The 27,923-nt window shown below is 44.6% G+C and overlaps 2 protein-coding genes across 3 annotated transcripts in view; one reads left to right on the forward strand and one right to left on the reverse strand.

Annotated features, from left to right (window-relative positions):
- LOC126544681 (juvenile hormone acid O-methyltransferase-like) overlaps nucleotides 1-27,923 on the reverse strand; it is a 114,278-nt gene that overhangs the window by 45,111 nt on the left and 41,244 nt on the right. The window lies entirely within an intron of this gene.
- On the forward strand, nucleotides 30-27,911 carry LOC126544682 (venom peptide isomerase heavy chain-like). Its single transcript, XM_050192129.3, has 9 exons — nucleotides 30-59; nucleotides 13,133-13,217; nucleotides 14,518-14,551; nucleotides 15,316-15,389; nucleotides 19,978-20,078; nucleotides 20,834-20,975; nucleotides 23,257-23,371; nucleotides 25,533-25,666; nucleotides 27,366-27,911. Exons 1-9 carry the CDS (start codon nucleotides 37-39, stop codon nucleotides 27,615-27,617), a joined length of 960 nt encoding a protein of 319 aa, XP_050048086.3. The 5' UTR covers nucleotides 30-36; the 3' UTR covers nucleotides 27,618-27,911.

Here is a 27,923-nt window from a genome sequence, read left to right on the forward strand (position 1 = left end):
TTCTATGGCCGTCTATTGTCCTTCTATGTACAGCGAATGGCCTGTGACGGAGCCAGCGCGTAAGTATAGATGCAACTTTCCTATGTCGGAAAAGAAGTCAGCGCCTACTAATTCGTAGTAGCGCCGGTTTGAGCTTCCCCAAGGGGCTGACAAATCGTAGTAGAAAAGCATATCAAGTTCTTCTGGATATTCTTTTATCTAATTAGCATCCTTACGATACTTCATGAACTTTTCGGTAACCATGGCTCAAACCGTTTTCCCACTTTGAAACGGATTCACTGGTGATGCATCCGCAGGCTTAGCGCATGGCGCCACCATTGCACTGGTAGCGTGTCGGTCTTTAATGAACCTCTTTCACGTCAATCTGAGTGACTTGGCACGCGCCGCTCTTCAATGAAAAAATAATAACAATCGTAATAAAACGAAACAGCTATCGCATCGCGGAGCCCATGCGTAGATTTGGCGTTCTCGCGACTGGATGGCGCAGCTTGTCCAGAGGGAAGCATCAACGTCACAGAAGCGAAGGGATCGGTGGGACCGGATCCGCTGGAGGCATGGATAACCGTGCGATTGAAGCTTAAACCCCATGAGCGTGATTTTGTGTGCGACAGCGACGAGCGACGGATCGGGCCGTCGCTTGAACAGATCGCTCGGTCTTGTCGCGCGATCGCTCGGTTCTGCAAATCTAGAATTCGTCGCTCCTCGCCCGGAAGTGTATGAGCGACTAGCCATTAGCGCGAAGCCGGAACTGGATGTACATAACTCAAGTACTTCTAATTGTCGCACGGAAAGAGCACACGATTGAATTTTTATAGTGCAAGGATAAGGACCTACTGCAAGACCTTCAGAAATACTTTATGCGGATTTTTACAGTAAAACACATAAACTCAAGTTAATAAAGCACGCGTCAAGCTAGTTTCGGCGCCTATACTGCTGCCCTCATACCGGCAACACTGGGGCGACGTCGCTCGAAGTCATCGCTCGCATGGGGTACGACTTGTAGGCGACGAGCGAACGCGACAGCCATCTCCATCGCGCAGGGGCGTAGCCAGGGGGGGAGGCTTATGGGGCTTCAGCCCCCCCCCCCCCCGAAATTTTTTCGCGCTGTCCATGCACCGCCGACAAAAGCAACCCCCGGCGCCGGAAATCATTCTGGATTTTGTCTAGAGCGTCTTTTTCACGCTCGAAGAGCCATTTTACCGCGAAAATTGCGAACTCAGGCTGAATTTTGCGGCAACGCCCATGCACTGGGAGTCACATAGCGCAAGCAGCCCCATCCGAGCACAAAGTTTCAAGGGTGTTTTCATGGCGAACGGGCTCGCCGCGGCATTTCGCCGAGGCCGCGGAATCTGCACTCTATCATGGAATTTATGGAGTGCGTGGATATCAGTTCTGAAACTTTATGGGTATAAAGTTCTCATAAACATCTGATGTGAAAGGTACATTGACATTTCCAAACGTGTGCTTTAGATTTTCAATTGCGGAACTTTGTAAGTTTAATGCTCCCATAAATATTTGACGCCAAAGGTGCATTGACTTTTCCAAAGTCGCACATCGGGCCACACAACGAGACAAGCCAAATCAACATGCTATCAGACAAGTTGACAAAGCCCGTAGCGAGGCCCGATGAGACGAAGCGTTGTGGTGGTTCATTCGTGCCGTCATGTCACATAAAAAAAATTTTTTTTTTCACCTGCGCCAAAGCATCCAGTGAAGACACTAAAGCTAGCCAAGGCAACTACGTTCTTATTTAGTTTTTTCTACTTTGACTTTTAATCGCGAAGACACATTGAGCCTCTTCATTTTATTTTTTGTTCTCGCTCCCCTACCCGCGCGCTGCCAGAGCCAGCCAGACCGCACGCATTTTTCTCGTGTTGCCCCGACCAGCGCGCGGCGCACTTCGGTGCGCGTTCGGTTTTCTCTGGCCGAGTGTATTTTCGCCTGGCAGAGCTTTGGACGCTTTATAGCTAGCAGACGAGAAAAAGAAACAATGGTCGCTAGCCGCCATCACTGTGGGGACTCGACGAATTGCACCGCGTTCGCTTGAGCGCCACCTATCCAGAAAGTCTTGTCTCGCCGGTGTAGGATGCCGAGCAGTATGCGCCTGGTTCTTGGTGGACCAAGCGTCTCGTGTTTTCTTCGATATTCCTTTAATAGCCATATCAGTTGCCCGAAGTAGGCATTCTATTGTGACCAACATACTTTGCGTTTCTTTTTTCATTACGGTGCCCCCGCACCACAAAACGAAAAAAGAAGCGTTGTTGCGGTGCAGCGAATTGTTGTATGATGAAAGTGCAATTTTGTTATTTCTTTTGCAGAAATTAATGGGCCATGGGACGCTTAAGCTGCCGGATACTCTTATTATATTATTGCGATAGCAATTATATGGACACTCTAGGCGCATTCCTGCCGTCGCCGTCGCCATCATGTTCCGCATAAAGTCTAAGTGCGATAACATCGTAACCCCGGGCCAAAGCCATCGTGCAATCACACCTAACAAAATTGCAAAAGTTGATGAGCTGATGAGACAAGAACAGAGGATAAGCATCGATGAACTGGCAGAGCGTGTGAACATCAGTCGCGGTTTGGTTCACGCCTTAATTCATGAACATCTCGGTTATCGGTTCTTGTGTGCGCAATGGATGCACAAGATTTTGAACCACCGGCAGAATACGGAGAAGATCAGTGCTGTGTTTACTCATCTGATCCGGTATCACAATAAAGGTGACGATTTCTGGTCTGCAATTGTGATCGGAGACGAACCATCATGCCACTACTAAGAGCCTAAAACACGACAGCAAAGCTTACAATGGAAACATTCAAATTCACCTTCCCCAAAGAAAGCAAAGACCGTCATTTCCACCAGTAAGGTGTTGTTGACTTTTATTTTTCGATCGTCGGGGGCCATTACTGATAGTATTTGCTAAATCTTGAGAGACTATTAATTGTTTCCGATATTGTGAAACGCCGGATCGGCTGCGTGTCGCAATCAAGAACAAACTACGTGGAAAATTGACGAATGGGGTCATCTCGTTCCACGACAATGCCCGTTCCCACGTCGCTGATGTGGTTAATACAAAACTGGCAAAGTTCAAGCGGGAAACGCTGCAACATCCGCCACACAGCTCACACCTGTCGCCTTGCGACTTCCACATTTTGGGGCAACCGAAAAAACAGCTCAAGGGAACCAGATTCGTCTCGGACGATGTCGTGAAAGTCAGTTGCAGACGTTTTGAAGGAGCGACCCAAGGAGCTTTATGAGACGGGAATTGCGCGACTCTTTAGTCATCGGGACAAATGTCTAAATGCTCATGGGGGCTACTTTTAATTAAAGTACCCCGTTTGTTATATATTCGCATTAGCTCACTTTCATTTGACTCGCCCTCGTATATTCTGCAGAACTCATGCTTCTGTACGTGGTCTCTGTTGCGACTATAATTTCGGTGCAATTACTCACGATACACGACCGGTGACAGCTGCTGCTGCGTAATACACTGGAACAAATGGAAGCGTCATTGAGATTTTTCACTGGCTGTTGCATATGTACAAGAATGTAAACAAGGATTTTGAATGACAAAGTGTCATTAACATATTTGTCCTCAACTTGTTCATTTTATGGCCTTTACATTTTTCATATCAGCGGCATGCACTGCTTTGCTGGCTTCGAACTGATGTAGTTCTAAAGTTCGTGTGATATTATCTTTACTTATTAAATAGACAAAATACATGGAAGCATTGACATCAGTTATGTTGGGCACAATTTTTGGCACATACGAGTATATTCTTTTATGAAAAAATACATATTTTACTTGTACTGACAGTGCGTAGCGTTCAACAATTCGTTTGCAGCATCTTTGGCAATGGCAATGCAGTTATTATTCGTGTATTTGATCCCTAGGCAAATTGTTTCAGAGAAAGCTTTAGCTCGGGCTCAACTCCGACGTGGCCTATTCAGATACATGTAAAACGCAGAAACGGTTGTCTGAGATAACTCCTAAATCGCTTTTAATGAAATTTGTTGCATTTGAGAGAATATGTTAAATTCTAGTGCCTGTTGGAAGCGGAATTTTGATTTAGGGCCTGAACTCTGTTTAAAATATTTAGAAAAATTCGAAAGTGCGAAAAATATAGAAGCACGAAGTTTAAATAATAATAGCTATGCATCAAGAACAGATATCGCGTTTCTGTAAACGGCATCCATTACACCATTCAAAGCGGACAAATTCGATATGTAAATGTGTATCTTACGTGAATTGGTTATGTTATGTATACCATTCAAAGCGGACAAATTCGATATGTCAATCTGTATCTTACGTGAATTGGTTATGTTATGTACAAGGGTTCTGCAAAAGCCATATTTCCATAATACTTAATTTTTTGACACTCATGTGTAACATATCAATTTTGTCCGCTGTAGATGTACTATTATGTGCAATTCACAGAATTGTGATATCAATTATCATTGCTGATTTACAGAGTTGTATACTTGTTTCGTTTTCTGAAAATTTTCGATTTTTGCCACTTTTCAATAAAATATTGACGACCTAAATCGAAAATTCGAAACAAGCAGTCACTAGAATTCAGTTTTTATTTTAAATGCAACAAACCTCGTCAAATTCGGAGCAGTGGTTGCCGAGAAAAACGAATTCTCCTCACGCATGTATTTAGATAAGAGCATCCGACCTAATGTTTCCTCTTAAGGAGGAGGTCCACCTGCAACGTGAGCCCCCCCCCCCCCCCGAACGAAATTTCTGGCTACGCCACTGCCATCGCGTCGCTTGTCGCTGTCGCGCACAAGGTTGCTTGAATGGGGTTTATACTTCAAATATAAAGGTTTTAAAGGGACACTAAAGTTTACTATTAAGTCAACGTGGACTGTTGAAATACCATCACAGAAACCTCGAAACGCTTGTTTCGTGCAAAGGAGAGACTTAGTTTAAGAGAAAATGCGTTCTGAAGCGTCCGCGTACCTCTAGCGCAGTTCAAATCGCCCGCCTCCGATCGAGGAGTACTGACATCATGGTCTCATAGTGACGTTGCGCCATCGGTGAGTAGAACGGCGTCCGCAGACGGCGCTACGGCTTTTCTGCGCAAAACGCAAACGCGCGGCCAGAAACAGAGCCAAGACAGAGCCGACAGCAGAGCGAAAGCGGGAGTATGGTGGCTAGCGGAAGGAGAAACGAATTACGTCCCACATTACGTCCCACGGCACACGGAGAGTCCGTTTTCGTTAAACTATAGGCTGCGGCGAGCTCGCAGCGTGGTCGGCGTGGTCTGTGAGAAGTGACGAGCCTTTTCGCACTCGCAACAGGGCATAAAAAAGTGCGAATCGACGCAAAACTCGGCCTAGAAACGTGCTTCGCCACAACCAGGGCTCAATACGACCCAAGCTGGCACGACCCAGATGTCGTTTCCCGCACCGCCACCAGGCGCCGCTACTATACCTCAAGCTCCAGCGCAAGACGCCCATAAGCGGGTACTTCATTCTATGACGCAAACTTCGACGCTCGTCGCAATGGACCCGGACACCGACAGATTGGCTCGCGATGGTGGGCTCAACTTCAGCGATTTGAGCACCGACGAGCGCGACCTGCTGATGAGGGCTCGCACTGCCGGCGTCGTTGCGTACTACGACGGCGGCCTCGACACCGGCTCTCCGGAGCGGGAAAGCAAGAGGGCTTCCCACGACATCACATGGACGTGGCATTCTCGCTGCTTCTTCCAAATGAAAGTTTCGCGAGCCAGCAGAACCCTCACAGCACGACGCGATAACGAAACTACTGAAACTCCAAAGCGTGCGCGGCGCAGAGTCGAGCGCGCAGAGTCGAGCGAAAACGAAACCTTTGGAACACCCATATTACTGAAGGGTAACGTCAAAATGTTATTTTTTCTTAGAATCGAATAGACGTAGACAAGTAGCATTTTTTTTCGTCTTATAATCGAATGAAATGATATTTTTAATACGAGTAGTTGAGTATTAGTAACACAAATTATGAGGAGTGCTTTCGTCATCGGGCTAGTACCGGAATGTCGCTGGGGGGTCTCAAATCGTGTCATGCATTTACCTCAATTTCTCGGTTACTAAAGCTCTGTTCGCGATTATATTGACGCCTTAGACGTTCTAGAACATTGCTCTACCACTTTAACTTGAGTTTCTGGTAACCTTTAGTGTCCCTTTAAGGGAGCGAGAAACGTTCACGCAGATACAGGAAAAATTCTAGTGACCTATGGAAGTAGTTAGTGCCCGATAAGCTCAAGCAGCCTAGGTGGCAGCTTGTAACCGCCACGTTTCGAAGGAGATCTCAGTAACTCAAAATTCCAGTCAGGTTCGCAAGCGAAAATCCAGAGAAGGTGCCCGGTAGCACTACACGCCTCGTACTTGTCGCGTTTCTCAGCGTTGGCAAGCGGCAGTGCCCAGCATATTTCGGTGATTACACACAACTTTGCAGCAGCGCCGCCAGATGGCACAACGTGTCCAAAGAAAATAGGGTGCCTCGACAAGAGCGCCACCGTTAAAGGCGGAGACAAACTTACCCTGGACGCGCCGGCTTTCGGAGCGACGGCCCATATCGGTTCAGGGGTAGCACACTCTCAAGTTCAACAAATGGCCACAGAGGGCGAAAAAATCGACCGCGATCCGCTGCTAACAAAGCCGACGTAGTAGCATCACTTTCGGGATGCGTTCGTTAGTTCCAACATTTCCCGGTAGAGGCGTCGTAATAAGCGCAATTTTATCTTACAAACTTTCTCTTACAATTACCGAAGCATTTTCTTTTACATAAAAACAGGGCAAAATTATCATTGCTAATTAGATATTGTACTCTTTGTTAGTAAGTTTATTGTTTCTTCGCCATTATAAACGCAAATAGCGTTCAGCATCATCGATCTTTCACGTGACCTCTGGCCTAGATTTAAAATTTTGACCGGTATTTCCGAGTGCACGGCGGCACGGATTCATTCGTTCGTACACTCAAGACTGCTTTGTTTCTAAAACTAGTTTCTTGCGCTTCGATGTCTCGCGTTATTTAACTTGGGGTGAAGTTACGTGTTTGCAAGCGGACATGTAAGCCCGGCAGTTGGGTTTCGGTCGTGAGCCATTCGGAACAGGTCTGCATCGAAACCGGAGCTGGATTTTGCTGCGGCTGACAACGGCAATAACGGTGAGTCGTTTAACACCGCTGCTTGAACCGTTATGTAATATCCGTCTCATTACCTTCCAGGCGGGCACAAGTTAACGAACTAGATCCTGCATTACATATGGGCAGTGAGGATCTCAGTTGCTGTTTCCTAAATAAACCTTTACTTGCGAGGCTGTCGTTTGGTTTACACACACAACCAGGAAAGAAAGAGCGATATCGGAACGCGCGTCTCATTTTTCATGTTATTGTAGCCGTGGTTGTAGGTGACTAAGTAGCCTTATCAATATACATATTAAACTTTTTTTTCGAGTCGGCCGGCAACGTCTTTCGTCCACAAAACCGAATAATCCTTTGGTAAAATGAAGTGAAAGTACAGAATTTAATGTATTAAACAGTTGCAAGCATGATAATTCACCTATATTTCGTACTTGTTGGTTCCAAATGTTCTTGCTGTTCAGATTGGTTTACCGTAGGGCATTTATTTTTGCAGTAGTGAAGCGGTGCATCACGTTCGTGCAGAAAAATAATGCATCAGTTCTAATAGCTTCATGACTTTCATGCATTTGCTTTTGGAACTAGCAGTGTGATCACTTCTAGTGCATAAATGAACCCACAAATGTTCTCATTTGTGATCTTAATAGTACTTGCGCTGTTGACATGCATTGTAGTTAGGCAGACATCAATTTTATGGACAATAGCAATATTTATTTAACATGCTGCTTAAGCACCCTAGAACAGACAGTGTACATTTGCATGTGTTCTGTAGTCGCAAATCATTACAACATATATGTCACACCTTTTTGCATTTCATATTGCAAAACTTTGCTTTTTCAATTTCTGATTCAGTCAAAATTTCTGTTCCAGACATGCAGTAATGAGGACGGCACCAGTATAAAGCAACACACTCCACGCACTAAACAGAAGCTGCTGCCTGCTACAACAAAGTCATTGTGTGGACATTGGCTACTACTACAAGGTAAACAACACATGGTTCAGAAATAAATATGTTTGATATATGCTGTATTGGCTTGCTGTTTGCAGCAGATATGAATGTTTGTTCATATTTATGGTTCAGTATAATTGGTTCGAACATATAAAACACACATAAATTTGGCTAATCTGTGCTGTATCTCATGTGTCACCGTTTTGCCCCAACAGAGTCTATGCCAAGCACATCTTGGTCATCACAGGAGCTCCTATCTGCGCCAACAGGAAGGGGCTGGAGCCGAATTTGCAAGGCTTTTACACCAAGAACAAAGCACATGCAGAAGAATATGAATGAGATATCAAGTCTGCAGAGGACTGTGTCAAGACTGAAAAGAGCTTCAGCCACCATTCCACCAGCACGGACATTTGGCTGAGTCATCCAGGTAACTCAAGAAGGACTTTCTAGAAATTCTTCGTCTTCAGCTGCACCTGCAACATCTGACCAAGCACGGACGACACTGGCCAAAAGATTGAGTTCCATCAGTTTGCCCTTAATCAGCTTCCTAGCCATGTTAATTGTGTTTGTGCCAAGTGTAATTTTTCTTCTATAAATGCAAGCTTTCTCATTGCCCATTTTTGTTAGAGGTCATTCATCCTCATCCAAATATAAAGGTCAACCGATTCTTCGCTGATACTTAATACCAGTCACTGTCTAGCAGCCTAACATATCTGTAGCAGTATCTTCTAGTGTATGTTGTCATGCGCAATTCCTCTCGTGAAATAGCTGATGCAGCATCGGCATGCGTCTTGCATTAACCTATGCACATGTGCTATGCACCATTTTACTTTTCTTGATGTTTTTAGCCTTCAATGCTTGCAGAGCAGAGTGGCTTCTCTCTTGAATGCAAGCTTTCTCATTTTCCATATTCCTAGTCTCGTTGATGATTGCTCCTCTTCCTTGATAGCCTGGGTCTTTGTGCAAGCTACAGTGAAGTGATTGATTGCAGAATGTGGTTTTGCTGCCACACTTGGTTGTGGTAACTGTGTTACGTTTCTCAGATGTGGGGGCCTGGTCAGTTGCATTGGTAAGCAGTCCCTCGAGGTAAGCATTTGCTCCTGCAGTCCGCAAAGCGACATAGACTCCCAGTATACACACACCGTAACTGGTGCACCCCGTTCGTTCTGGCCTGCTGCAGCCATTGGCAAATTGTGCTTGTGGCCTACCTCGGCCATGATTTGCTCAAAACGGAGACCAGCATATGTGCTTACATGGTTCGAAGTGTATGAAGTTGATAGCCGTATGGGTGGAAAGGCCCGCAAGAATGGCTGCCGAAGGTGATGCCCACAAAAGCGACTTGTCCACATTGCGACAAAGTGGGACACAAAGTGTGAGCCACACATAGCGGCCCCCGAAAGAAAATAAATGTGCAGGTTGGAAAGGAGTTAACGCTAAAATGCTGGGTAGTCCATGTCACTGTGTTGGTTGCGGCAGCAGATGCCTGCGTCACCTGATTGCTTCGCAATGGAAGTTGCTCATCTTCAACGGCAACTGTTGGTTCAAACAGGTGCGAGGCTCTGTTCAATCTGTTTGTACCGCAGGTTGTCGCTCGTTACCAGACCACCACATGTGACAAAGGCAAGCATTATGCCTGTAAGATGGTTCGTAGCCAATGTATAATGTATTGTCTGAACCTCATGCGGTGACTGATTGCTGTTTAATTTTGCTGTTATGTCACTTGGTTACGGTCGCAGTTTTATGTTTTTAGAATATTGCGGCCTGGTCGGTTGCACTGGGAAGCAGTCTCTCGAAGTAAGTATTCGCTCCTGCAGCCTGCACAGCGACATACACTCCCAATTTTCATGCACCGTGATTCGTGCTCCCCGTTCGCGCTTTCCTGCTGCAGCAATGGGCATATTGTGCCTCTGGCCTTTCTCGGCCGCGATTAGGCATGAACGGAGACCAGCATACGTGCTTACATAGTCCGATGCGTATGAAGTTGATAGCCAGATGGTTGGAAAGGCCCGCAAAAGTAGCTGGTGGAGGCGATGCCCACGAAAGCGACTTGTCCATAGTGAGACACCAAGTGTGAGCCACACATTAGCGGCCCCCGAAAGAAAAGAAACGTGCAGGTTGGAAAGGAGTGAACGGCTAAAATCTGGGGTAGCCCATGTCGCTGTGTAGGCTGCGGCAGCAGATGCCTGCGTCACCCGATTGCTTCGCAATGCAATTTGGGCATTTTTAACGGCGACTGTCGCTGCAAACAAGTGGCACACTCTGTCCAATATGTTTCCGCTGCTGGTTGTTGCTCGTTAACCTGACCACCACGTGCGACGACGACGGTGAGCCGTTTACGAGCTCGCGTCAATGATTCCAGCGTATCTCGACATGCAAATTTTATTTCTGCTATTGTACGAGAATGTATACTGCTTGCCTTCTGCCAATAAAGTCGCGCGTTCTGTTCACTCACTTGTGGCTTGTTTGTATGGGCGTCAGTAGAGGCTCTTGGCAATTAGAACGCACCAGCTACGCGGCAGCGAAGGCATTGAGGCATGCCGCATAGCCTGCAGGGCAAGCACGGCGCGAACCAGCGTACGCGACCGGCAAAAAACGGCCATATTGAATTTTGCTCTAAAAAAAAAATGTGCACTTCCGCTTCCGGAGTGAGCAACGTCATCTGGCGTCCCCCAAAGTAAGTTCCATGCGCTGCCGCTGCTTATTTTCGAACCACGGTGGAAGGCACAGTTTCCCTTCTCTAAGTTTGTTCTTTATTCTATGTCGGTTCTCTCTCGTACGATCATGCACTTCCGTTACTGCTTGTCGGACACCTTTCTTCATCGTGCTTTCGGCTAGCTTGGTGTGTGCGCGTGTGTGTGCGCGCGCGCGCGCGTGTGTGTGTGTGTGTGTGTGTGTGTGCGTGTGCGTGTGCGTGTGCGTGTGCGTGTGTGTGTGTGTGTGTGTGTGTGTGTGTGTGTGTGTGTGTGTGTGTGTGTGTGTGTGTTTCTGGGTGTGTGTGGTGCGTAAACAAATATGCGGTGTGTGCCTCCATGTTTCGGTGCATGGGCGTGCGGACTTACGCGTGTTTGCGTATGCGTGTTTATGTGAGTGCGTGTCCAAGCGTGTGTGTGTGTGTGCGCGCAAGTGTACGTGAATGTATGTGTGCGTGTTTGGGCCTGTACGTTTACATGCGTGCATGTGTGTGTGCGTGTACGCGATTTGCTGCACGCGCGTTTGTTGTGTGCATGCGTGTTTGTGTGTGCGTGTATGTGTGTTCGTTTGGGTTTTCGCGTGTGAGGGTTAGTGTTTTGGGGGTGCGCATGCATGTTTTTCTGTATGGGTGCGCGCATGTCTTACATGCATTTGTGCTTGTGCAGGTATGTGTTTGTGCCCTTATTTGTGTGTGTGAGCTCTTGTCTATGTTCGCGCGCGGTTGTACGTGCGTAATTTTGTGTATGCGCATGCGTGTGTGTATATGCGTGCATGTCTTTGTCTTTAGGCACGTCTTTGTGCACGGGTTTGTAAGTATGAGCGTGCTCTTGTGTATGTTGGCGCGTGTGTGCGTGTTTTGTGTGGGCATGTGTTTATTCGTGTTTGTGTATGCATGTGCGTGTTTTGTACATGGGCGCGCGCTAGTGAGTACGTGTGTTTGGGGTGACACGTGTTTGTGCGCATGCTTCTGCATGCGTGCGTTTAGGTGTGTCTGCGTGCGGATATATTTCGTACAGTTGGCAGAGCTTACTTTTTTGTGCAACAAACGTCTTCAAAATTGACTGAGTTGTTTACGAGAAAAAATGTTTTTCTTCATTTAGGTGTACTTAATAGGAACTCCTGAAGAAACTTTTCTTATAATTGCCCAATTTTGTGTTTAAAACTTCCTGGCGAATACATTACCAAACCGTATACTTGCTAAACCAAATTGCAACCAATGACTCCCTTTTCCCATGCAATACGCGGCCCATTTAGCCAAAGTCACGATGAATTTCGTACACGGTCCAGGGCAGGGCCGCGGAAGTAAGAAACGAAATGGCACCTGTAGGGACCGTGTATTACACCAGCTTATATCCGCAATAGTAGCCACGGCTGATCCACGAGACACGCGGATTGGCGTGAGCCAAAGGGGGCCCTGAACTAAAGGCTCCACCCTACGAGGCAGTCCCCCACCTCATTAAAAATAAATGCATTCTCTTTCTCTACACATTTAAAGCGAGTATTGGCATCGAGCTGCCTTAAAAGAGAAGGGCCAGAGATGAGTCCGGTGGCTTTTGGAGGTGGCAATACAGTATATTGCTTCTTGCTAATCGCATTAATGTCGACATTCGTCGCAAGATGGAGTCTGCGGATTTTTTGTTTTTTTGCATCATTGAATAAAATACACTGCTGCATATTTTTGTTCAGTAAATAAAAGCATAGAAATTTATAACTTAATTTTAGGTCATTTTAAGGGTTCCGGTGGCGTGACACTTTACTAAGGAGCCTGTTGTTTCCATTTCCTTTTGAGCGCTTATTCTCTAATTTATTGAATGCTGTTATCTTTCAAAATGAATACGTTAAAGCTCTGTAAAATGATGCTTACAGTACACCTTATAAGTCCAACAGGAATTTATTTTTACTGCGATTCCTGACACATTGCACAAGCTCTGGATTGCAGCATTGCCACTTCCTGCGGTTACATTGCATTTATTTGTGACCACTATGTAGTTATTTTCCCGTTTGTAGCTATTTGCCAACGAAGACGTGGCATGTTTTTTCTTTAATCGCATTCAAGAAATCTCCCAAGCATATCTATACCGCTGCACGAATGTTTGTGGTTATGCTCATCGTGTTCTTCCTTTGTTTTCACTGTAATATTCTAAGATACGCATCTCGTTTCAATCCCTATTACCTACTTGTACAGTCAGTTTAATACAAGAGTTCGTTCTCATTTTTCTAAACCACAATCACGTAAATTTATGTCATTCATCATTGATCTCGAATCAATTTGCCTCAGACTTATTAGGCAAAAGTAGTCGTGTACGTAAAGAATCTGCGCTCTATTCCTGTATTAAACTCTGAAAATTGTCGAACGCAGGCGCCTGAAGCCTTGGAGGAAAAGCAGATTCATCATGACCTGCTTGTGCATTGTTCTGCAATTGATTGCCACAGGTTTTCTTCTCGTGAGTATGATCCGCAATTAATTTCGCAAGAAGCGTTACATATTGCCCGATAGGAAGTATTAGCACCTTGACTCTTTTCTTACTTGCTCGATCCTGCAATTACGGTAAAAAGTTCTATTGACGGTAATATTGCTATTGCAATATAGCAATCAAATAAATGAAAGGCATTGTTACATCGTATGTTTCGGGAAAACGAGCCCTATAGCATGAACTGTACAATGGGCTATGAATCCCTCGTATGAACGAAAAACAAAAGATTGTTCTATACGGTGATTCTCGAATGTATGATATAATTTTCTATTACGTACAATATTGTCAAATAGCCCCTGTGAAAGTTACCAAGTTTTGTTGTCGCCTCCTGTGGTGAGTCTAGGTCGCACTCCGAAGACCAATGTGCTGAGTAATACTGTTTCTGCCAAACCCTGAGTGATTTATCATAGGCTATAAACGTGGCTAGACGACGACTAGTCCCGCGCATATTGGCTGCCCAACTTTCGACAAAGGCTGTACACTCACATAAACAGCGTTTTCATCTTCTGTCGCAGTCTGATGCTGCAGTTCAAAAGAATAAAAACATTTACAAATATTTACACTTTCACTGTTTCGTCCACACGTCCTCATGCATTGCACCCTGTTCACTAGAAGTTTCAACTCCTTTTCTGAATTTTCTATCCTTGAACGTAACTCGAACGCTTTCATTAGGCAACAACGCTTTAAAACTCGTAATGTCAACGTAGCGTTTACGAATCATATACGCATGCGCGAATCTTGATAAATCCTACGTCATGACTGTTAGTAAATAAAAGAATAACCGCACTGTCAGTTAACGAAAAAAAAAGGAAGCCGGTGCAAAAGCAGAGAGGATCTTAAGATTTTGCTCAAGGTAATGACAGGACGCACACTTAGGACAGACACTGAAAGCTTGACAAGTCATCTTTAAGTACAGTTTCAACTTTAATTGTAGCACATTATTATTTGCTATCGCAGGAAAAAAATTATTCCTTCCTTCAAAATAACGTACATAGGTTGACAAGAGACAAGTTGCCTTGTTAGGTGACCGTTCTGCGGTGCAACCTGTTTTCCGTACATTCCATCAACCAATTCTTTAATTACACAAGACTGCTTAGTGTTACACTGATTTAAACCGGGCATCGTAAACATTTAGCATATCTTGGCTTGTTTATTTTTTACGAAGTTGTACTTTCTAAAACAAGCATCATTTGAGGTCATGCATACTTATAATACGCCACAGCAACTTAAGCAACTGATCATAAGTCACATTGCGTAAACAATTTTTCAGATTACTGCAGCACCAATTGAACTAAACGAGCCGGGTATGCACTCATTTCCTTTTTTAATTAAATTTATTCACTTGCATAGAGTACAAAACTTTAAAAAAGATGTAGCATCATTATCAAGTTGTTGTGTGAACTTAGCAACACACAACTACAACAAACAGTAAATATTGCGCCAATGTACACGGGCCAAACTTTTAGTGATGAATAAAGATTTATACAAACAAGAAACAACAATGAAACACCAATAGCGGCATGTAATATGCGCGCATATATCGAAAGGCTCAAAGAACTGACACCATGAATAAAGATATGTATGATATATATAAGAATAGAAAAAATATCAAGCGTTGTCATCATTGCCAGGAAAAGAATCAAATGAGCATTTGCACAAAAATACACTAACGGTCTTAGATCGCGTTGAAAGGACGGTAGAGCAAAAATGGAGAAAATGGCGTTGATATGCCCATAAATAAGCTCACGAGATTATGAACTTTTCCGGGAAAACCGTAAGTGTCCGCAAATCTGTGTAGAGTGCGAAATTTTCGTTTCAACTATTGGGATCTATAGTGACATTTACACAAGTGCAGTTAAAGCGTGCTTCCCGGTCTTTTAGGACTCTGTGATAGCTCGCGGCATTTCGAATTGTCATTAGGCATTTTCTGTGTGCCTATAACAGAAAATATCTATAATTAAAGAAGCGTTTAGGAACAAGAAATCGGTTTTGAACTCCTTCAGCTCATGTCAAGAGCCAAAATAATGAAAGACAGCCACCGAAAGTTATTAACGCGCCTGCATTTCAGAGTGTGGGAAACCTGATGTCCTCCAATTTATTGTGAATGGCAAATCAGCGGAAAAGCACCAGTTCCCATGGATGGTAAGCGAAAACAAGAATTTCCTTTTTCTATGCAGTCGAATATATTGGTTTGTTCTATTGATTTCTTTTGACAGTCTACTAGCTTAATTTACTGAGTGGCCTACTCAGAAAATCGTATAGCCTGCTGAATCGCGTTAGTCTGTGCATTTTGTTATCTGTTTTATTTTATTCATGCTATCACTTTTTATTGCCTTAACCTCTTTCCCTAATGCAGGGTAGCTAGTCGTTACTTACACTAGCTAACCTTTCTTTTCTTTGCTCTCATTTTTCATCTCCTCTTAGCGGCAGTGTGGATCATCTGCGCGGCTGAAAAAAATTCAGGGTGAACCCTGATTAAGGCCAAATGCCTTGAACCTAAATTGGTTAGCTTATGTCATTCTTAGATTTGACCAGTCAAGCGCACATGACGTCAAGCTAACACACAATGATCAATCCGCTACGCGTACATTCCTCTACGTGTCAAAGGCGTGTTATAAAACACGCTTTGTCATTGATGTTGCTAGATATATGCGGTGCTTATGGCAACACTACAATAATAGAACCAGATATGAGCAATGTACTCACGCGAAAACATTCTCCTTGCCCCTTAGAATTAGCAGCAGATGGATGACCAAAGCTTGAAGACGGACTCGAGGATGAGTTTGAAGATTGAAGTTTATTTGTCCTCCCTGCTTACAGGAACGGGAGCATAGGCTAAAGGCTACGTAGCCTGACAAAGGGCCTCTGCTCCTATTACAGTTCGGCACGCAGGCCGATAAACATGACAAAATATTATGCCTCTAATTATGTTGAACAAATATATCTTTCATAGCAGAGAAAAAAGAGCGTAAAAAAAGAGAAACAAGAACAACAAATAGCGCCCAAGTCTTACACATTCACAACAGTCACACAACTAAGTTAGCACAGACGTGTACGTCACGTGAAGAAAAAAAAAGACGTTAGTATCACACAATGCGAACTGACAAAGCATGACAAGACAAAAATATTTCATTATTTAAGTAGGCTCAACAGCATTACGTGTCAGGATGCACCTGACCATGGCACTAGAATGTATTTGATCAGAATCTAGGAGACCATGTAGCGATTTAGCGATGCCGGTACTTGGTATTCTATGTGTTGTTTTCCATAATTGGTCCTAAGTGTTGCTGTTCTTTTTCTTGCGTTGCTGACGTATGTTGTACATTGCACCCGCTGATGTACTCTGAAAACATCCATGTTTCTTTTACATAACCCATTGTAAGAGCTTGAAATATTATAGTTGCATCACTTTTAGCATTGAATATTTTCCAAAAAGGGGTTTAGTTTTCAAGTCCCTGATGAGGCCACGATATTGTTCGAATGCCCGCAGAACATTTTTCTGTAGAATTATTGGCTTTTCATAATTCGTTTGTGTAGTTGTACCCCATATGAAAACATACAGTATGTTACTCTAGAATAGAACAGAGCGGGATACAATTTATTTTGCGACCATGTTGGTTAGACTGGGCTGAGTTCGTACACGCACCCAACAATTCTACTAAGTTGTATTGCTAGTTCTGCATGTGAGCTAGCGCAGTACCATAATAATATTGTTACGGGGAGAATCCATATACCAGGATATATTTACAAGGCAAGACGCGCAACGCTGCAGCCATGGTAGGGTTAGCGCGTGCACACCAGATAGCCGCACTGTCGTCATCCAAGCACCGACCACTGGATTACCGCCCGTGACGCTACCCGCCGGCGGCAGAACCACCGTCTCGGTGCAATTAGGGCTCCAGTCGAGTAGTACGGTTTAAGGCGCGAGACATGGACTATGCCACTCGTGGCTGCTGCAGATGCTGACGTGAGATTCAGCGGAGTGATAGTTCACATTAGTGACTTTGCGCATGACGCGGTAAGGGCCAACATAACGCGAGAGAAGTTTTTCGCATAGGCCAACGGCGACATGACGGCAACCGCAGCAAGAGGAGCGATCCCGCAGAGAAGTTCACCTACCGGTGTCGGAGGTCATCAATATATTTTTGTTTAACCTGTGAGGCCCATAAGCGATCACGGGCAACCTGGCGGGCGATGTCAGCCCGGGAAAGAGCATCACGAGCATAGGCAGTTGATGTGTCTGCGCGAGGATGGATTATGGTGTCCACAGGCAATGGTGAGTCGTAGCAAACAATAGATAAAAAGGTGAATAGCCAGCAGTGTCGTGACGCAAAGAGTTGTAGTCGAAGGTCACAAAAGGCAAGTTGGTGTCCCAGTCTCGATGGCACTCACGTACATAGCAAGCACATCTGTAAGGGTACGGTTGAAGCGTTCAGTAAGGCCGTTTGTCTGTGGATAGTACGCAGTGGCGAACTTGTGATCGATCGAGCAGGAACGAAAAATGTCGTCGACTACTTCAGACAGGTCGCAGCGGCTGCGATCCGTGATTATTTGACGAGGAGCACCGTGGCGCATGATGACATCGTAAAGAATGAAATCGACTACAGCAGTAGCACAGCTGGTGGGAAGTGCCCTTGCCATTGCGTACCGTGTTGCGTAGTCAGTAGCGCCTGCAACCCATCTATTGCCAGTGGTTGACACGGGGAAAGGCCCTAAAAGATCGAAGTCCACCCGAAAAAATGGTCCATCAGGTATGTCAAGGGGCTGAAGGCTGCCAGCATGCAGTAGGGCAGGTGCCTTGCGTCTCTGGCAGAGGCCACAAGCCGCAACGTACTGTCACGCAGAAAGGTAGAGACTAGGCCAAAAGAAGCGCCTACGGATGCAATCATACGTGCGTGATTCGCCTTGGTGTCTGGCAGTCGGTGCATCCTTAAGCTGGCCCAAAACAACAGAACAAAGGTGAACGGGTACAACAAGCTAGAGCTCAGCGCCGTCAGTACGGGCATTATAGCGGTGTAAGATGTCGTCGTGAAGCACAAACATCTGTAGTGAAGAGGCATGGTGTGGAAAGTTGAGACCGCCTATAATAGGCCGCAAATATGAGTCATGGCGCTGTTCGGCCAATTATGTGCACGAAGTCTGTAATAGAGAGAACGAACGCTTCGGGCTCATCTTTCACTTTATCAGGGGGATCGACTGGGCATCAAGACGAGCAGTCGGCGTCTAGGCGAAGCCGTCCAGATATGTGGAACAGGGAAAATGTTTATTCCTGCAAGCGTAGTGCCCAACGGCCAAAGCGACTAGGGGGTCCTTGAGCGGGGAAAGCCAGCATAGTGCATGGCTGTCTGTAATAACTGAGAAGTGCCTGCCACTGAGATACGGTCGGAATGTTGTGATGGCCCAGACAATAGCTGAGCACTCGTGTTCTGTGATGGAGCAATTTTGCTCCATTGGAGACAGAATGCGGCTTGCGTAGGCGACCACACGGTGTAATCCCTGCTGCTTTTGTGCGAGGACGGCGCCTGTACCATGGCCACTGGCATCGGTACGACCGTCCGTGCTGGCTGACGAGTCTAAATGTGCGAGAACAGGTGGGTTCGTTAGGATGGCAATGAGCGATGAAAAGACGTCCGCTTGCTTGCTACCCAAAGTGGAAATGACGTCCTTCTTGAGTAGGCCAGCGAAAGGGCGGGTTACATCCGCGAAGTTTTGGACAAAACGGCGGAAGTACGAGCATAGGCCAAGAAAACTGCGGACGTCCTTGGACGACCGCGGAGTAGGAAACTGACTAAGCGTGCAGACTTTGACAGGGTCTGGCTGAACGCCTGCTGCGTCAACAAGGTTGCCGAGTACACAGATTTGACGGGGCCCAGAGCGACATGTCGACGAGGTAAACTGAAGGCGAGCCCGGCGAGAAACATCAAGCATGGTGGACAGGCGAGTCAGATGGTTTTGAAAAGTAGTCGAAAAAAGCAATGGTAGGTCGAGCGCGTGCACACCAGATGGCCACACCTTCGTCGTCGTCATCGTACAAGCACCGGCCACAGTATCGCCGCCCGTGACAATACGTTTCGTTGGATCGAAGCTGCTCCTTGGAATGTCGAAATGGGTACTGGACATTTGGCATAACAAAGAGAGAATTTATTATAGAAAAGAATTAATTTCAGGAATTTGTTATATATTTATTCAACTGACATCAATCGCATAGCGTACCTTTGACATGCAGCCGCGCAACGTATTTGTAGACATTATACGTGCGTAATGTGATGTTTGCATCAAAGGCTAGTATATTCTAGTCTGCTGCTGTGTACAAGGTAGAAGCAAAGCAGAGGAAATATAGTGATGAACATTTTGAGGACCGAAAAAGGGAATACGAATATACGAATATAAGATAATTACCTAACATAGCGGTCTCTCTAAGGCCTATTGTTCGGTACACTGTTCTGCCCAGTCGTAGCTGCCATTGCTGCCTTGTGCCACATCATACGGATACAATACGACCTACCGATAACTCCTTGCGGTGGAAAAAACGCGAAAACATGAAAGAAAAATGACCAGAGAGACAAACACAAGCCATGTTCTCTCCCGTCTAGTAATTTCTTGCCTTGTCGCCTGGAAGTCGTAAAGCAATAAGGTAATCTTTTCTAACATTCATTCATCTATTCCTCTGATGTATGGCGATTCATCTAACCACGATGACCTTGACGAATTTCATCTTTTCTTTTCTTAGGTTCACCTACAGTTGACTCTTCTCAATGGAAGTAAGCACGGATGCGCAGGAACCATTATAACGAAGCTCCACGTGCTCACCGCGGCGCACTGTCTTAAGGTGTAAGTAAGCGCAGGCTTCGTAGTGTAGCGCTTGTCCTGTCTAGTCTTTGTGCATCGTCCTTTGCGCGCTATGCTTCCAGTGTAACTATGTTTTACCAACCAGCCCAAGCCTGTACTCTTCTCGGTACAGTGTAAAACACAGACCTAATCGTGAGTGTACTCATAAATTGACTGCGCACGTTCTTGGGAACTTTCACCCATCTGTCTTGCTGCTAGTGAAATTTGCTGCACAGCATAACTTGGCGAATTATACTGTTCAAGTTTGCACTGACCTGGTTGGTCTTCCTGAACGAGGTGCGCAATTATGCAATGATCTTCCTGGTGCAGTAAAGCGCCTAATATACATGCAAATGACGAACAGGCTGCAAATCTATCTTCAAATCCAAAGACTCCGCAGCTGCTCAAACCTCAGTGTTGAGGCACAGACTGTAAAGGGACTGAATATTTTTAACAATACAGCAGAACAAATCCCCCGATTGCGTCCCCTCACCTACTTTAGGTTGTCATTAAAAGGTGTACATTCTGACAGCTATCCTCTCTTCACTTCTATCAAGAATATTTTGACGGGGCATACCTGGTCCCTGGTGCCTTAAATATGGCTCATGAGGGCCGCCTCCTCAAGGTAAGCCATGGTAGTCTCAAGCGTACGCTTTCGCTTATGGTAGTCAGCTCTTATGCACCATTTGCCTTCAAAACGAACATATGGTCCATTTTCAAATAACCTCATACATAATCGCTTGCCTTTCCCATCGTAGCAACGGCGTCGAAGTAACCAGCATTGATGTGATTTATGGACATGTTGACCGGCTTCGGGGCAAAAGAGTGAAAGCCGTAAAGAAGCTAGCGCACCCAAACTACAACGTCGTCTCGCAAGTAAATGACATCGCCGTTATAAAGGTACGTCACTAGATACTACACAAGGCTACCTTACCCCAAACGAAAACGCATGCAGAATCACATTAGTCCCAGTGGTTCCTGTTACCACTGCTGCTAAATTTACAACGCAGATCTTAATTTGCATTAACTTGTAGCAGTGCAACTGGGTTTGAATTAGTTGCACGTGATTTCACAATTAGCAGTACCTTTATGCATTCACCCGCACGTTCCCAAAAATTATTTCTAGAATAAAGCCTTCAATCATATAGACAGTTATATAAAACAAGCTTGCATTTGGTAATAGATTTAATGTTCATCTGCTTTATCTCTAGTGTCTTTTGCTTCGTCAAAAAGAAAATATCAGGCAATATTTTAATGCAAGCACAGAAGCATCGATTACAAAAAAATTAAACAGTTTATAGGAAGTATATGCATAAATATTCTTATCAGTGACCACTGTGTCTTTGGTCACGAATATAATGTTCATCTGCTTTATCTTACGTTTTTTGCTGCGTCAAATAGAAAAGATGTACACGTCTCTATGGGCGAGCGGCGCTACCCAGACGAGACAAGAGGAAGTACACGATACGGGCGCTAAAGATGTAACAATATTTCGACGCAAGCAAACACGTATTAACTGGAAAAATTTATTTTGGCAGTCTGCAGGAATTCTATGAACACTTCTATATAAGCTATATATACACTCTACAGACCAATTTAAGCATTACTCGACAGGCCACCCAAGGAATTATCACTTTTATTGACGTTTACCTATTTATTGTCTATAACAAATCCGTTAAGGCTCTCTATAGAAAAATCCTATAGGCTGGTCTATACGCCTATGCCTTTACATGTTTATCGGCTCTTAATTGTCTACAGACTGTGATTTCACAGACAAATATTACAGCCCAGTCTATAAATAGCTAAGAACCTGTGAGCTGGTACATTTTGTTGAGCACTGTCGACATGCAAACAAAGGTCCATTGTTGACTCCATTCGGTCAGAATGTATCAACTGCACTTCACAGTAAATGAAAAGTCAGTGAAATTGAAAAGGCAGAGGGCATACAAAGTTCAAAAACAAGTTCCCTGCCTCATTTGCGTTTTGTTTGCAGCACTAAAGTCTGAAAAGAAAGTTAAATGAATAACGCTAACTGGAAGAATTCTGCATTGTTATAGGAGATCGTCAGTTCCTGTTGTATGACACATGGCTTGAAATCAGAAACAGTTGTCATAAGGTTTCTCCTATGTTTCATATAAACATCTTCGATGAAAAATTTAACTGTTTTACGTCCTATGCAAAAAAGACGTAAATGTGAGGCAGATCTTTTGAAACTCAAGATTTTACCATCATTTACTCAATATTACCATCAAACTTAACGTATCAGAATGTTCACACGGAACATGCTTTAGGTACCTGTAAGAAGAAAGCATCAGAAAAGGTGTAGGCTCATGTAGTTTGACTTTCTGTAGACAAAGCTATAGATAGCTTGCACGAGTCCACAACAAACGTAGCCTCTCATCGTGCTGGTCATCTAAGATGATGGCTAGGACGAAGTCAATGTAAGCCATTGATAGGGTTTGACCATTGGCAAAATGTAGACATTTAACACTAGCTTCAGGGCTGCAGAGTCATTGCGCTAAAGAAATATTGAACCATACTGGAGCGCGAATGTAGTCCAATCTGGCTGTGCTACGTCACACCCATATATTGGTGTTAAAAAGCCATCGAAAATAGGAGAGTTTGCGTCCTTCGAGTGCACCTTCCACTGCCGCTGATTAGATGCCTCAGAGCATATTTCCAGCAAGTAAGCAGTTACTTTATTTCTTCTGACAATGGCTTCATGTACCATAGGAGGTCAACCTACTGAATATCCACAAAAAACATTTCTCCAAATCCGATGCGATAGTAGAACACGCAACATATAGGTACACGGAGGAGTTCATGAGCAAACTGATGCATGTCGGCACCCAAATTCATTGCTGCTGACAACTCTAAATATCAAGATGTAACGGGCACTGTAGGTAATCAAATCAAAAGACCTGAGCAATATTACAACAAACGTACGCATAGATTACACTGTCTATTTCAGGTAACTCAGGCTGAGTACATGTGCAACACTGTAAAAATGCTGTTCTTCAACACAAGCATAAGAAATTAGGAGACCAGGCAACCTAAATTCTCATCTTCTCACAGTGGTGCACAATAAATGACCTTCCCATATTTTGACCGTTTACGTTCACTTGAAAATTAAATTCTTCACAATGCTCTCACTGGAACTTGCGTTGACTTTTTTGCGTAGGTGGAACGGCCATTCCCGTTTGGAAACAACGTAAGGCCTGTATGCGTTCTCTTGGAACCTGTGGACATCGCCAACACTGAAGCTTTGGTCGCTGGGTGGGGACGTCTCGCAGAAGGTACCTACTGCAAACTCGGCGTGACATCTTAATAGCAACCACCTTTCCGATACCTTGCGCGTCCTCACGTCGCATAAGATACAGCTAGAGTGTCTGATGGAGTAGTACCCAGGTCATTTTACTATCCCCCATTTAACATCCTGTATAAGTCCATGAGCGAGAAGAATACGAGCATCCAAGGGACTCGATCTTTTCTTAAACGTAATCACCGCAAGTGACAGAATATAAAAGCACACAAAGCATTGCGGAAACATGAGTTTGCTGTGGCCTAATATGTCGTCACTTAGAATGGTTGCCCAAATATTATAGTTACGCATTCTCGTAATTTTTCACTGCTGTTCATAACACTGTAAAAGAAGAGACAATTCCATGATAACATCTCCGTAACAATAGAATTTAGAATATCGGGAATCCTCACAGGAGACGTTTTTCCCACAGTCCAGAACATGCGCTTTTGAATGCGCTCATGAAATCACGCACCCGATCGAGCGAAGCAAAACGAGAGCTCTCTATTCAAAGCAACAGTGCAAAACACAGCGTCGAACACAGCACACAAACGCAGTGCTGCATTTTGCTTCCTCATATTACTGCCGTGCTGTGCACCACATATTTTTCTTATCACAAAGGCTATACGTGTGTACCCGCCAGGCTTCAAAGCTTACTCAATATCGAAGCCAACAAGGAAGGTTCACAGCGATTGGCATCAGCGCGTTTGCCTGCCTGCCAGTGAATACGTCAAGACATGGATGCCCCCACCACGTGACTGACGTGAGGGCGCAATATACTGTCTCTGGGATTGGTAGCCTTTGCTGCAACACTGTATCCAGGGTCCGCGCACAGACCAGCGCAGGCCGATCATGGAGGCAGTGCAACACTGCGCTGCACATTACTCGGCGAATGGTCAACGAAGCAGATGCGCCAAACCCCTTACCCAAGAAAATAACGCATAGAAAGGCTTGCGTCAATCAAGGAATTTTGCTCGTGACAGCGTGTACTTGCTGCAATGAGAATATTTAGGCATGATTTTTTGATCACTAAGTAATTATGTAGAAAACTGGGCCCGCAACCAGGGCACAATATTATGCACAATAAAGAACTCTCAACCTGTAAGGGTGAAAAAGATGGTAGTGCTGTCCTGCGCGTGGGAAATTAAGCAAGAAAAGAGCACCCAGCAAGGTCACAATAGTCTGGGAGGGTTCGAAAAGAAAGCTCCGCCTTAAAATGAGCAAGTAAATGGCGGCACATTCAACGGTATGGCCAAGAACATCTCATCCTTTTCCCCTCCTATTTCTTCTTCTTTCCACCGAATATGGTTGGCTCTGACATGACGTCCCTGCCTCTTCTCAATTTTTCACATCAGGACTTACATTCTCCACTTTTTGGATAGAGCTCTATTGTTTATAGGTGTGAGACGACGAAAATTTGCCTGAAAGGTAACCAAAGAAATTATATCGCATTTAGAAGCCCCAAGCACCCTCAAACTTATCAACGATCGCTTTACAGTGGTCGCTATGCGGATCATCACTATCCGACATCTTACATGGGGACGGGAAAAGGCGAGAAAACAGTAGAGGCCACTGGACGTGATCACAAACAAAGGCTGAATTTGTCCATGGAAAATGGAGAGTGGGAAGCCTAAGTAAGGCGTCATGGTTACAGGGAACAGAGCTGTGCAGGATGAGACGAGTGAGGGAGCGATACTCACACAAAACACATAGTGTACGGCTTCTTGCTTGTTCCATGCTTTAGCACTGTTCTCTATATATATGAGGCTTAATCAGCCATATCGTATTTACACGTTATTGTTCAATAGCGCTACGTGTATGCTTGGTCTCTTTAACCCCTGCCTCTGCACACCATGCTTCAGGTCAAGGCGAAGTCGCCATTCTTTCTTAAATAATCTTTCTTATTAGCTGTCGCTTCTGTATCATCAAGTGTTTTGTCAGTCCTTTCTACAGCGAAACTACTGCTTCCAAACAAGTTGACTACATCTCGTTAGAAAACAGAAAAGAACAGACGCATATTTCCAGTCAATTACGCGCAGACTGTCCACGAGGGCCCAACAATTTACTATACATACTTATTTCTTATCGTTGTGTCACTAAACGACGCACGTCACATTTAGCAAATTCAGAAGATGATCTTTGTTGCTTCTCTGCAGGTGGGGAGAAAACGCACTACCTCCAGTACACGTCACTGAGAGTTCTGCCGCACGACGCATGCAAGGGTGTGTACTTCAACTACAACCAGGATGTGAACTACTGTGCGTACCAGAAAGACATGGACACCTGCCAGGTACGCCACACTTGCTCTCCGCTCTAATATACATGTGATTTCTGACTGACTGACGGTCAATTATTTCGACACCATTAGCACTCAGTTCAATCACTTGGAACTCCCCCCCCCCCCCCCCCCGGCGGCGTAAGCCGCAGGCAAAACTTCATCAAATGGAGGTGACAAAACATTGCGTAAAACACGTCATAAACGGCAAGACATGGCACAATCCATGATATGGCGATACTGTGCTGCGTGTTCCATTACTATAAGAGCGTAAATACAGGTCAAACGTCTTGTGCTAGATCATCAATCTATTTATCCATTTATTTATTTGACTTCATGTTTTTATAGCGCATAAAACTGGTGACGTCAATTTTTTTTATTCGCATTGGTTCTTGAAGCTTCAGGTCTGCAGCTTTCTTGCGTCTCATATCTGCCTCCAAGATGTTCACTCAACTGGCATTTTACTGGCCACGGCAAGTTAAGTTTAGTATTTGCGTTGTTGTCATCTCGTCTGAATCCTTTTGTGCGTAATATGCCTAATAACGCAAAAATAAACAAGCAAAATAAAAAAGATAAGAAAAGATGCAACGTCGTGAGCGAAAATATTAGACATACCAGCATTATAGGCCGACTACGCTCTAGATGGCGCCGCATAATCACGTAGCAGCAAACCACGCGAAGGCGCATAGGAGCTCCGCATTGCTAGCGCTAGTTCTTCAACGCACACCTCAAGGTCAGAGTGACGATGAAACAAGGCGTACGTCAGTGACATCGTGCGCAAGAAACAACTGAGCAGAAGGCCTTTCAGTCCCAGTTTCACGCGAAGTTTGTTCAGATTTTATTTTCGACCGCCATTTGACGGGTTCCGGTCAATTAGCTTCAATGTTCAATGAAGTAGCTTCAATCTGTTTACGTTATTTCATGAATTCGATTCCAGGATGTTCCTCTGCACAATTTTCGAGCATGGTTTTTTTAGCTCTCACTATAGCAATAACCTGTTTCTATCTGCCTGCCCATTCACGTTGTCTAAGGATGTCATTCGTTTCCACAACGAGAGATTCGTACATGGACAGTTTCACATGTGAAAGCAGGCAAGATTTAAAATACTTCAAAAGTTATGAACGACCTTCGTGCTAAAATTATACCTTGTGTGCTACTCTGCACAATGTCACCCATCTCGCTTCACTTCCCTCTATGTTTTCATTCATTCACTTCAATCTCACATTGCCAAGATATCCAGCCCCAATAAAAATTTCGTCTTTCTCTCAATATCTCATGGCCCATTTCGTAACTGTCCTTGTTTGAGTTCAGAATGAAGACTTCATTGTAACGAATTCTCACGAATTTCTCGCGCCATGATTGATCTCTATCAACAATGCCACTACAAGGCAGAGACCTCGCCCGAAGTGACATTGATAATCTCTGCCTTGAATTATAAACATGCCCGTAATATAGTAGCCTTTACTATAGTATTAAGGTCCCTCTATTTCTAAATTTTACATCTCAGCTAGTACCAAATTGACGAACGTGGACATGAAACTGTTCATGGCCTTCCATAAGCTATTGCATCTGTAATCGTTTCTGCCACTCCTTCTGGCATTTCTTTCCAGCCCCTAACTATGCTTGAGTGGTGGCTTACAGTACAAATAAACAAACTTAAAACGTTAATTTAATTAGAGCTATTCTTATCTGCTTGTCTTCAAACCACATGCAGGGTGACTCCGGTGGACCGCTTAAGATCAAAACCACTACTGGTATATACGTACAAGTTGGAATAATCTCTCATGGAATTGGCTGTGGTCAAGAAGGGGTACCTGGTGTGTACACACGGGTGGATGCATTTGCTTCATGGCTGACCAAGGCTGTGACGTCAGACGAAGGCTACGCCGACTTTCCCAACGCATCTCCGCGGCAGAACATGCATTACCAAGCACACGAACTGCCTCGGCTTTCTCGTTCCGAGTAAACTTATCCCAGAATTCAGCGTGTATCATTGAGAAAGAGAGATACAGAACAATCGTATCCCGTTCAGTAACAAATTATGTGTTAGTGTTCTTTAAACGACAGTATCTATATTTCTAAAAGAAGAACATGCCGCAATATTTAAAATATCCGTCACCTTTACTATGAATATTTAGGCCACACGAAGACATCCGTGATAACTACAAAAGAACTGTAGATTACGGATATCAAGTTCTTAAAGACGATGTGTTGCATCACGAAAATAACAAAATTATTCATTACAACTGTATGCACTCGATGTTCTTGAGCT

Source organism: Dermacentor andersoni, chromosome 10 (genome assembly GCF_023375885.2).
Source record: "Dermacentor andersoni chromosome 10, qqDerAnde1_hic_scaffold, whole genome shotgun sequence".
NCBI lineage: Eukaryota > Metazoa > Arthropoda > Arachnida > Ixodida > Ixodidae > Dermacentor > Dermacentor andersoni.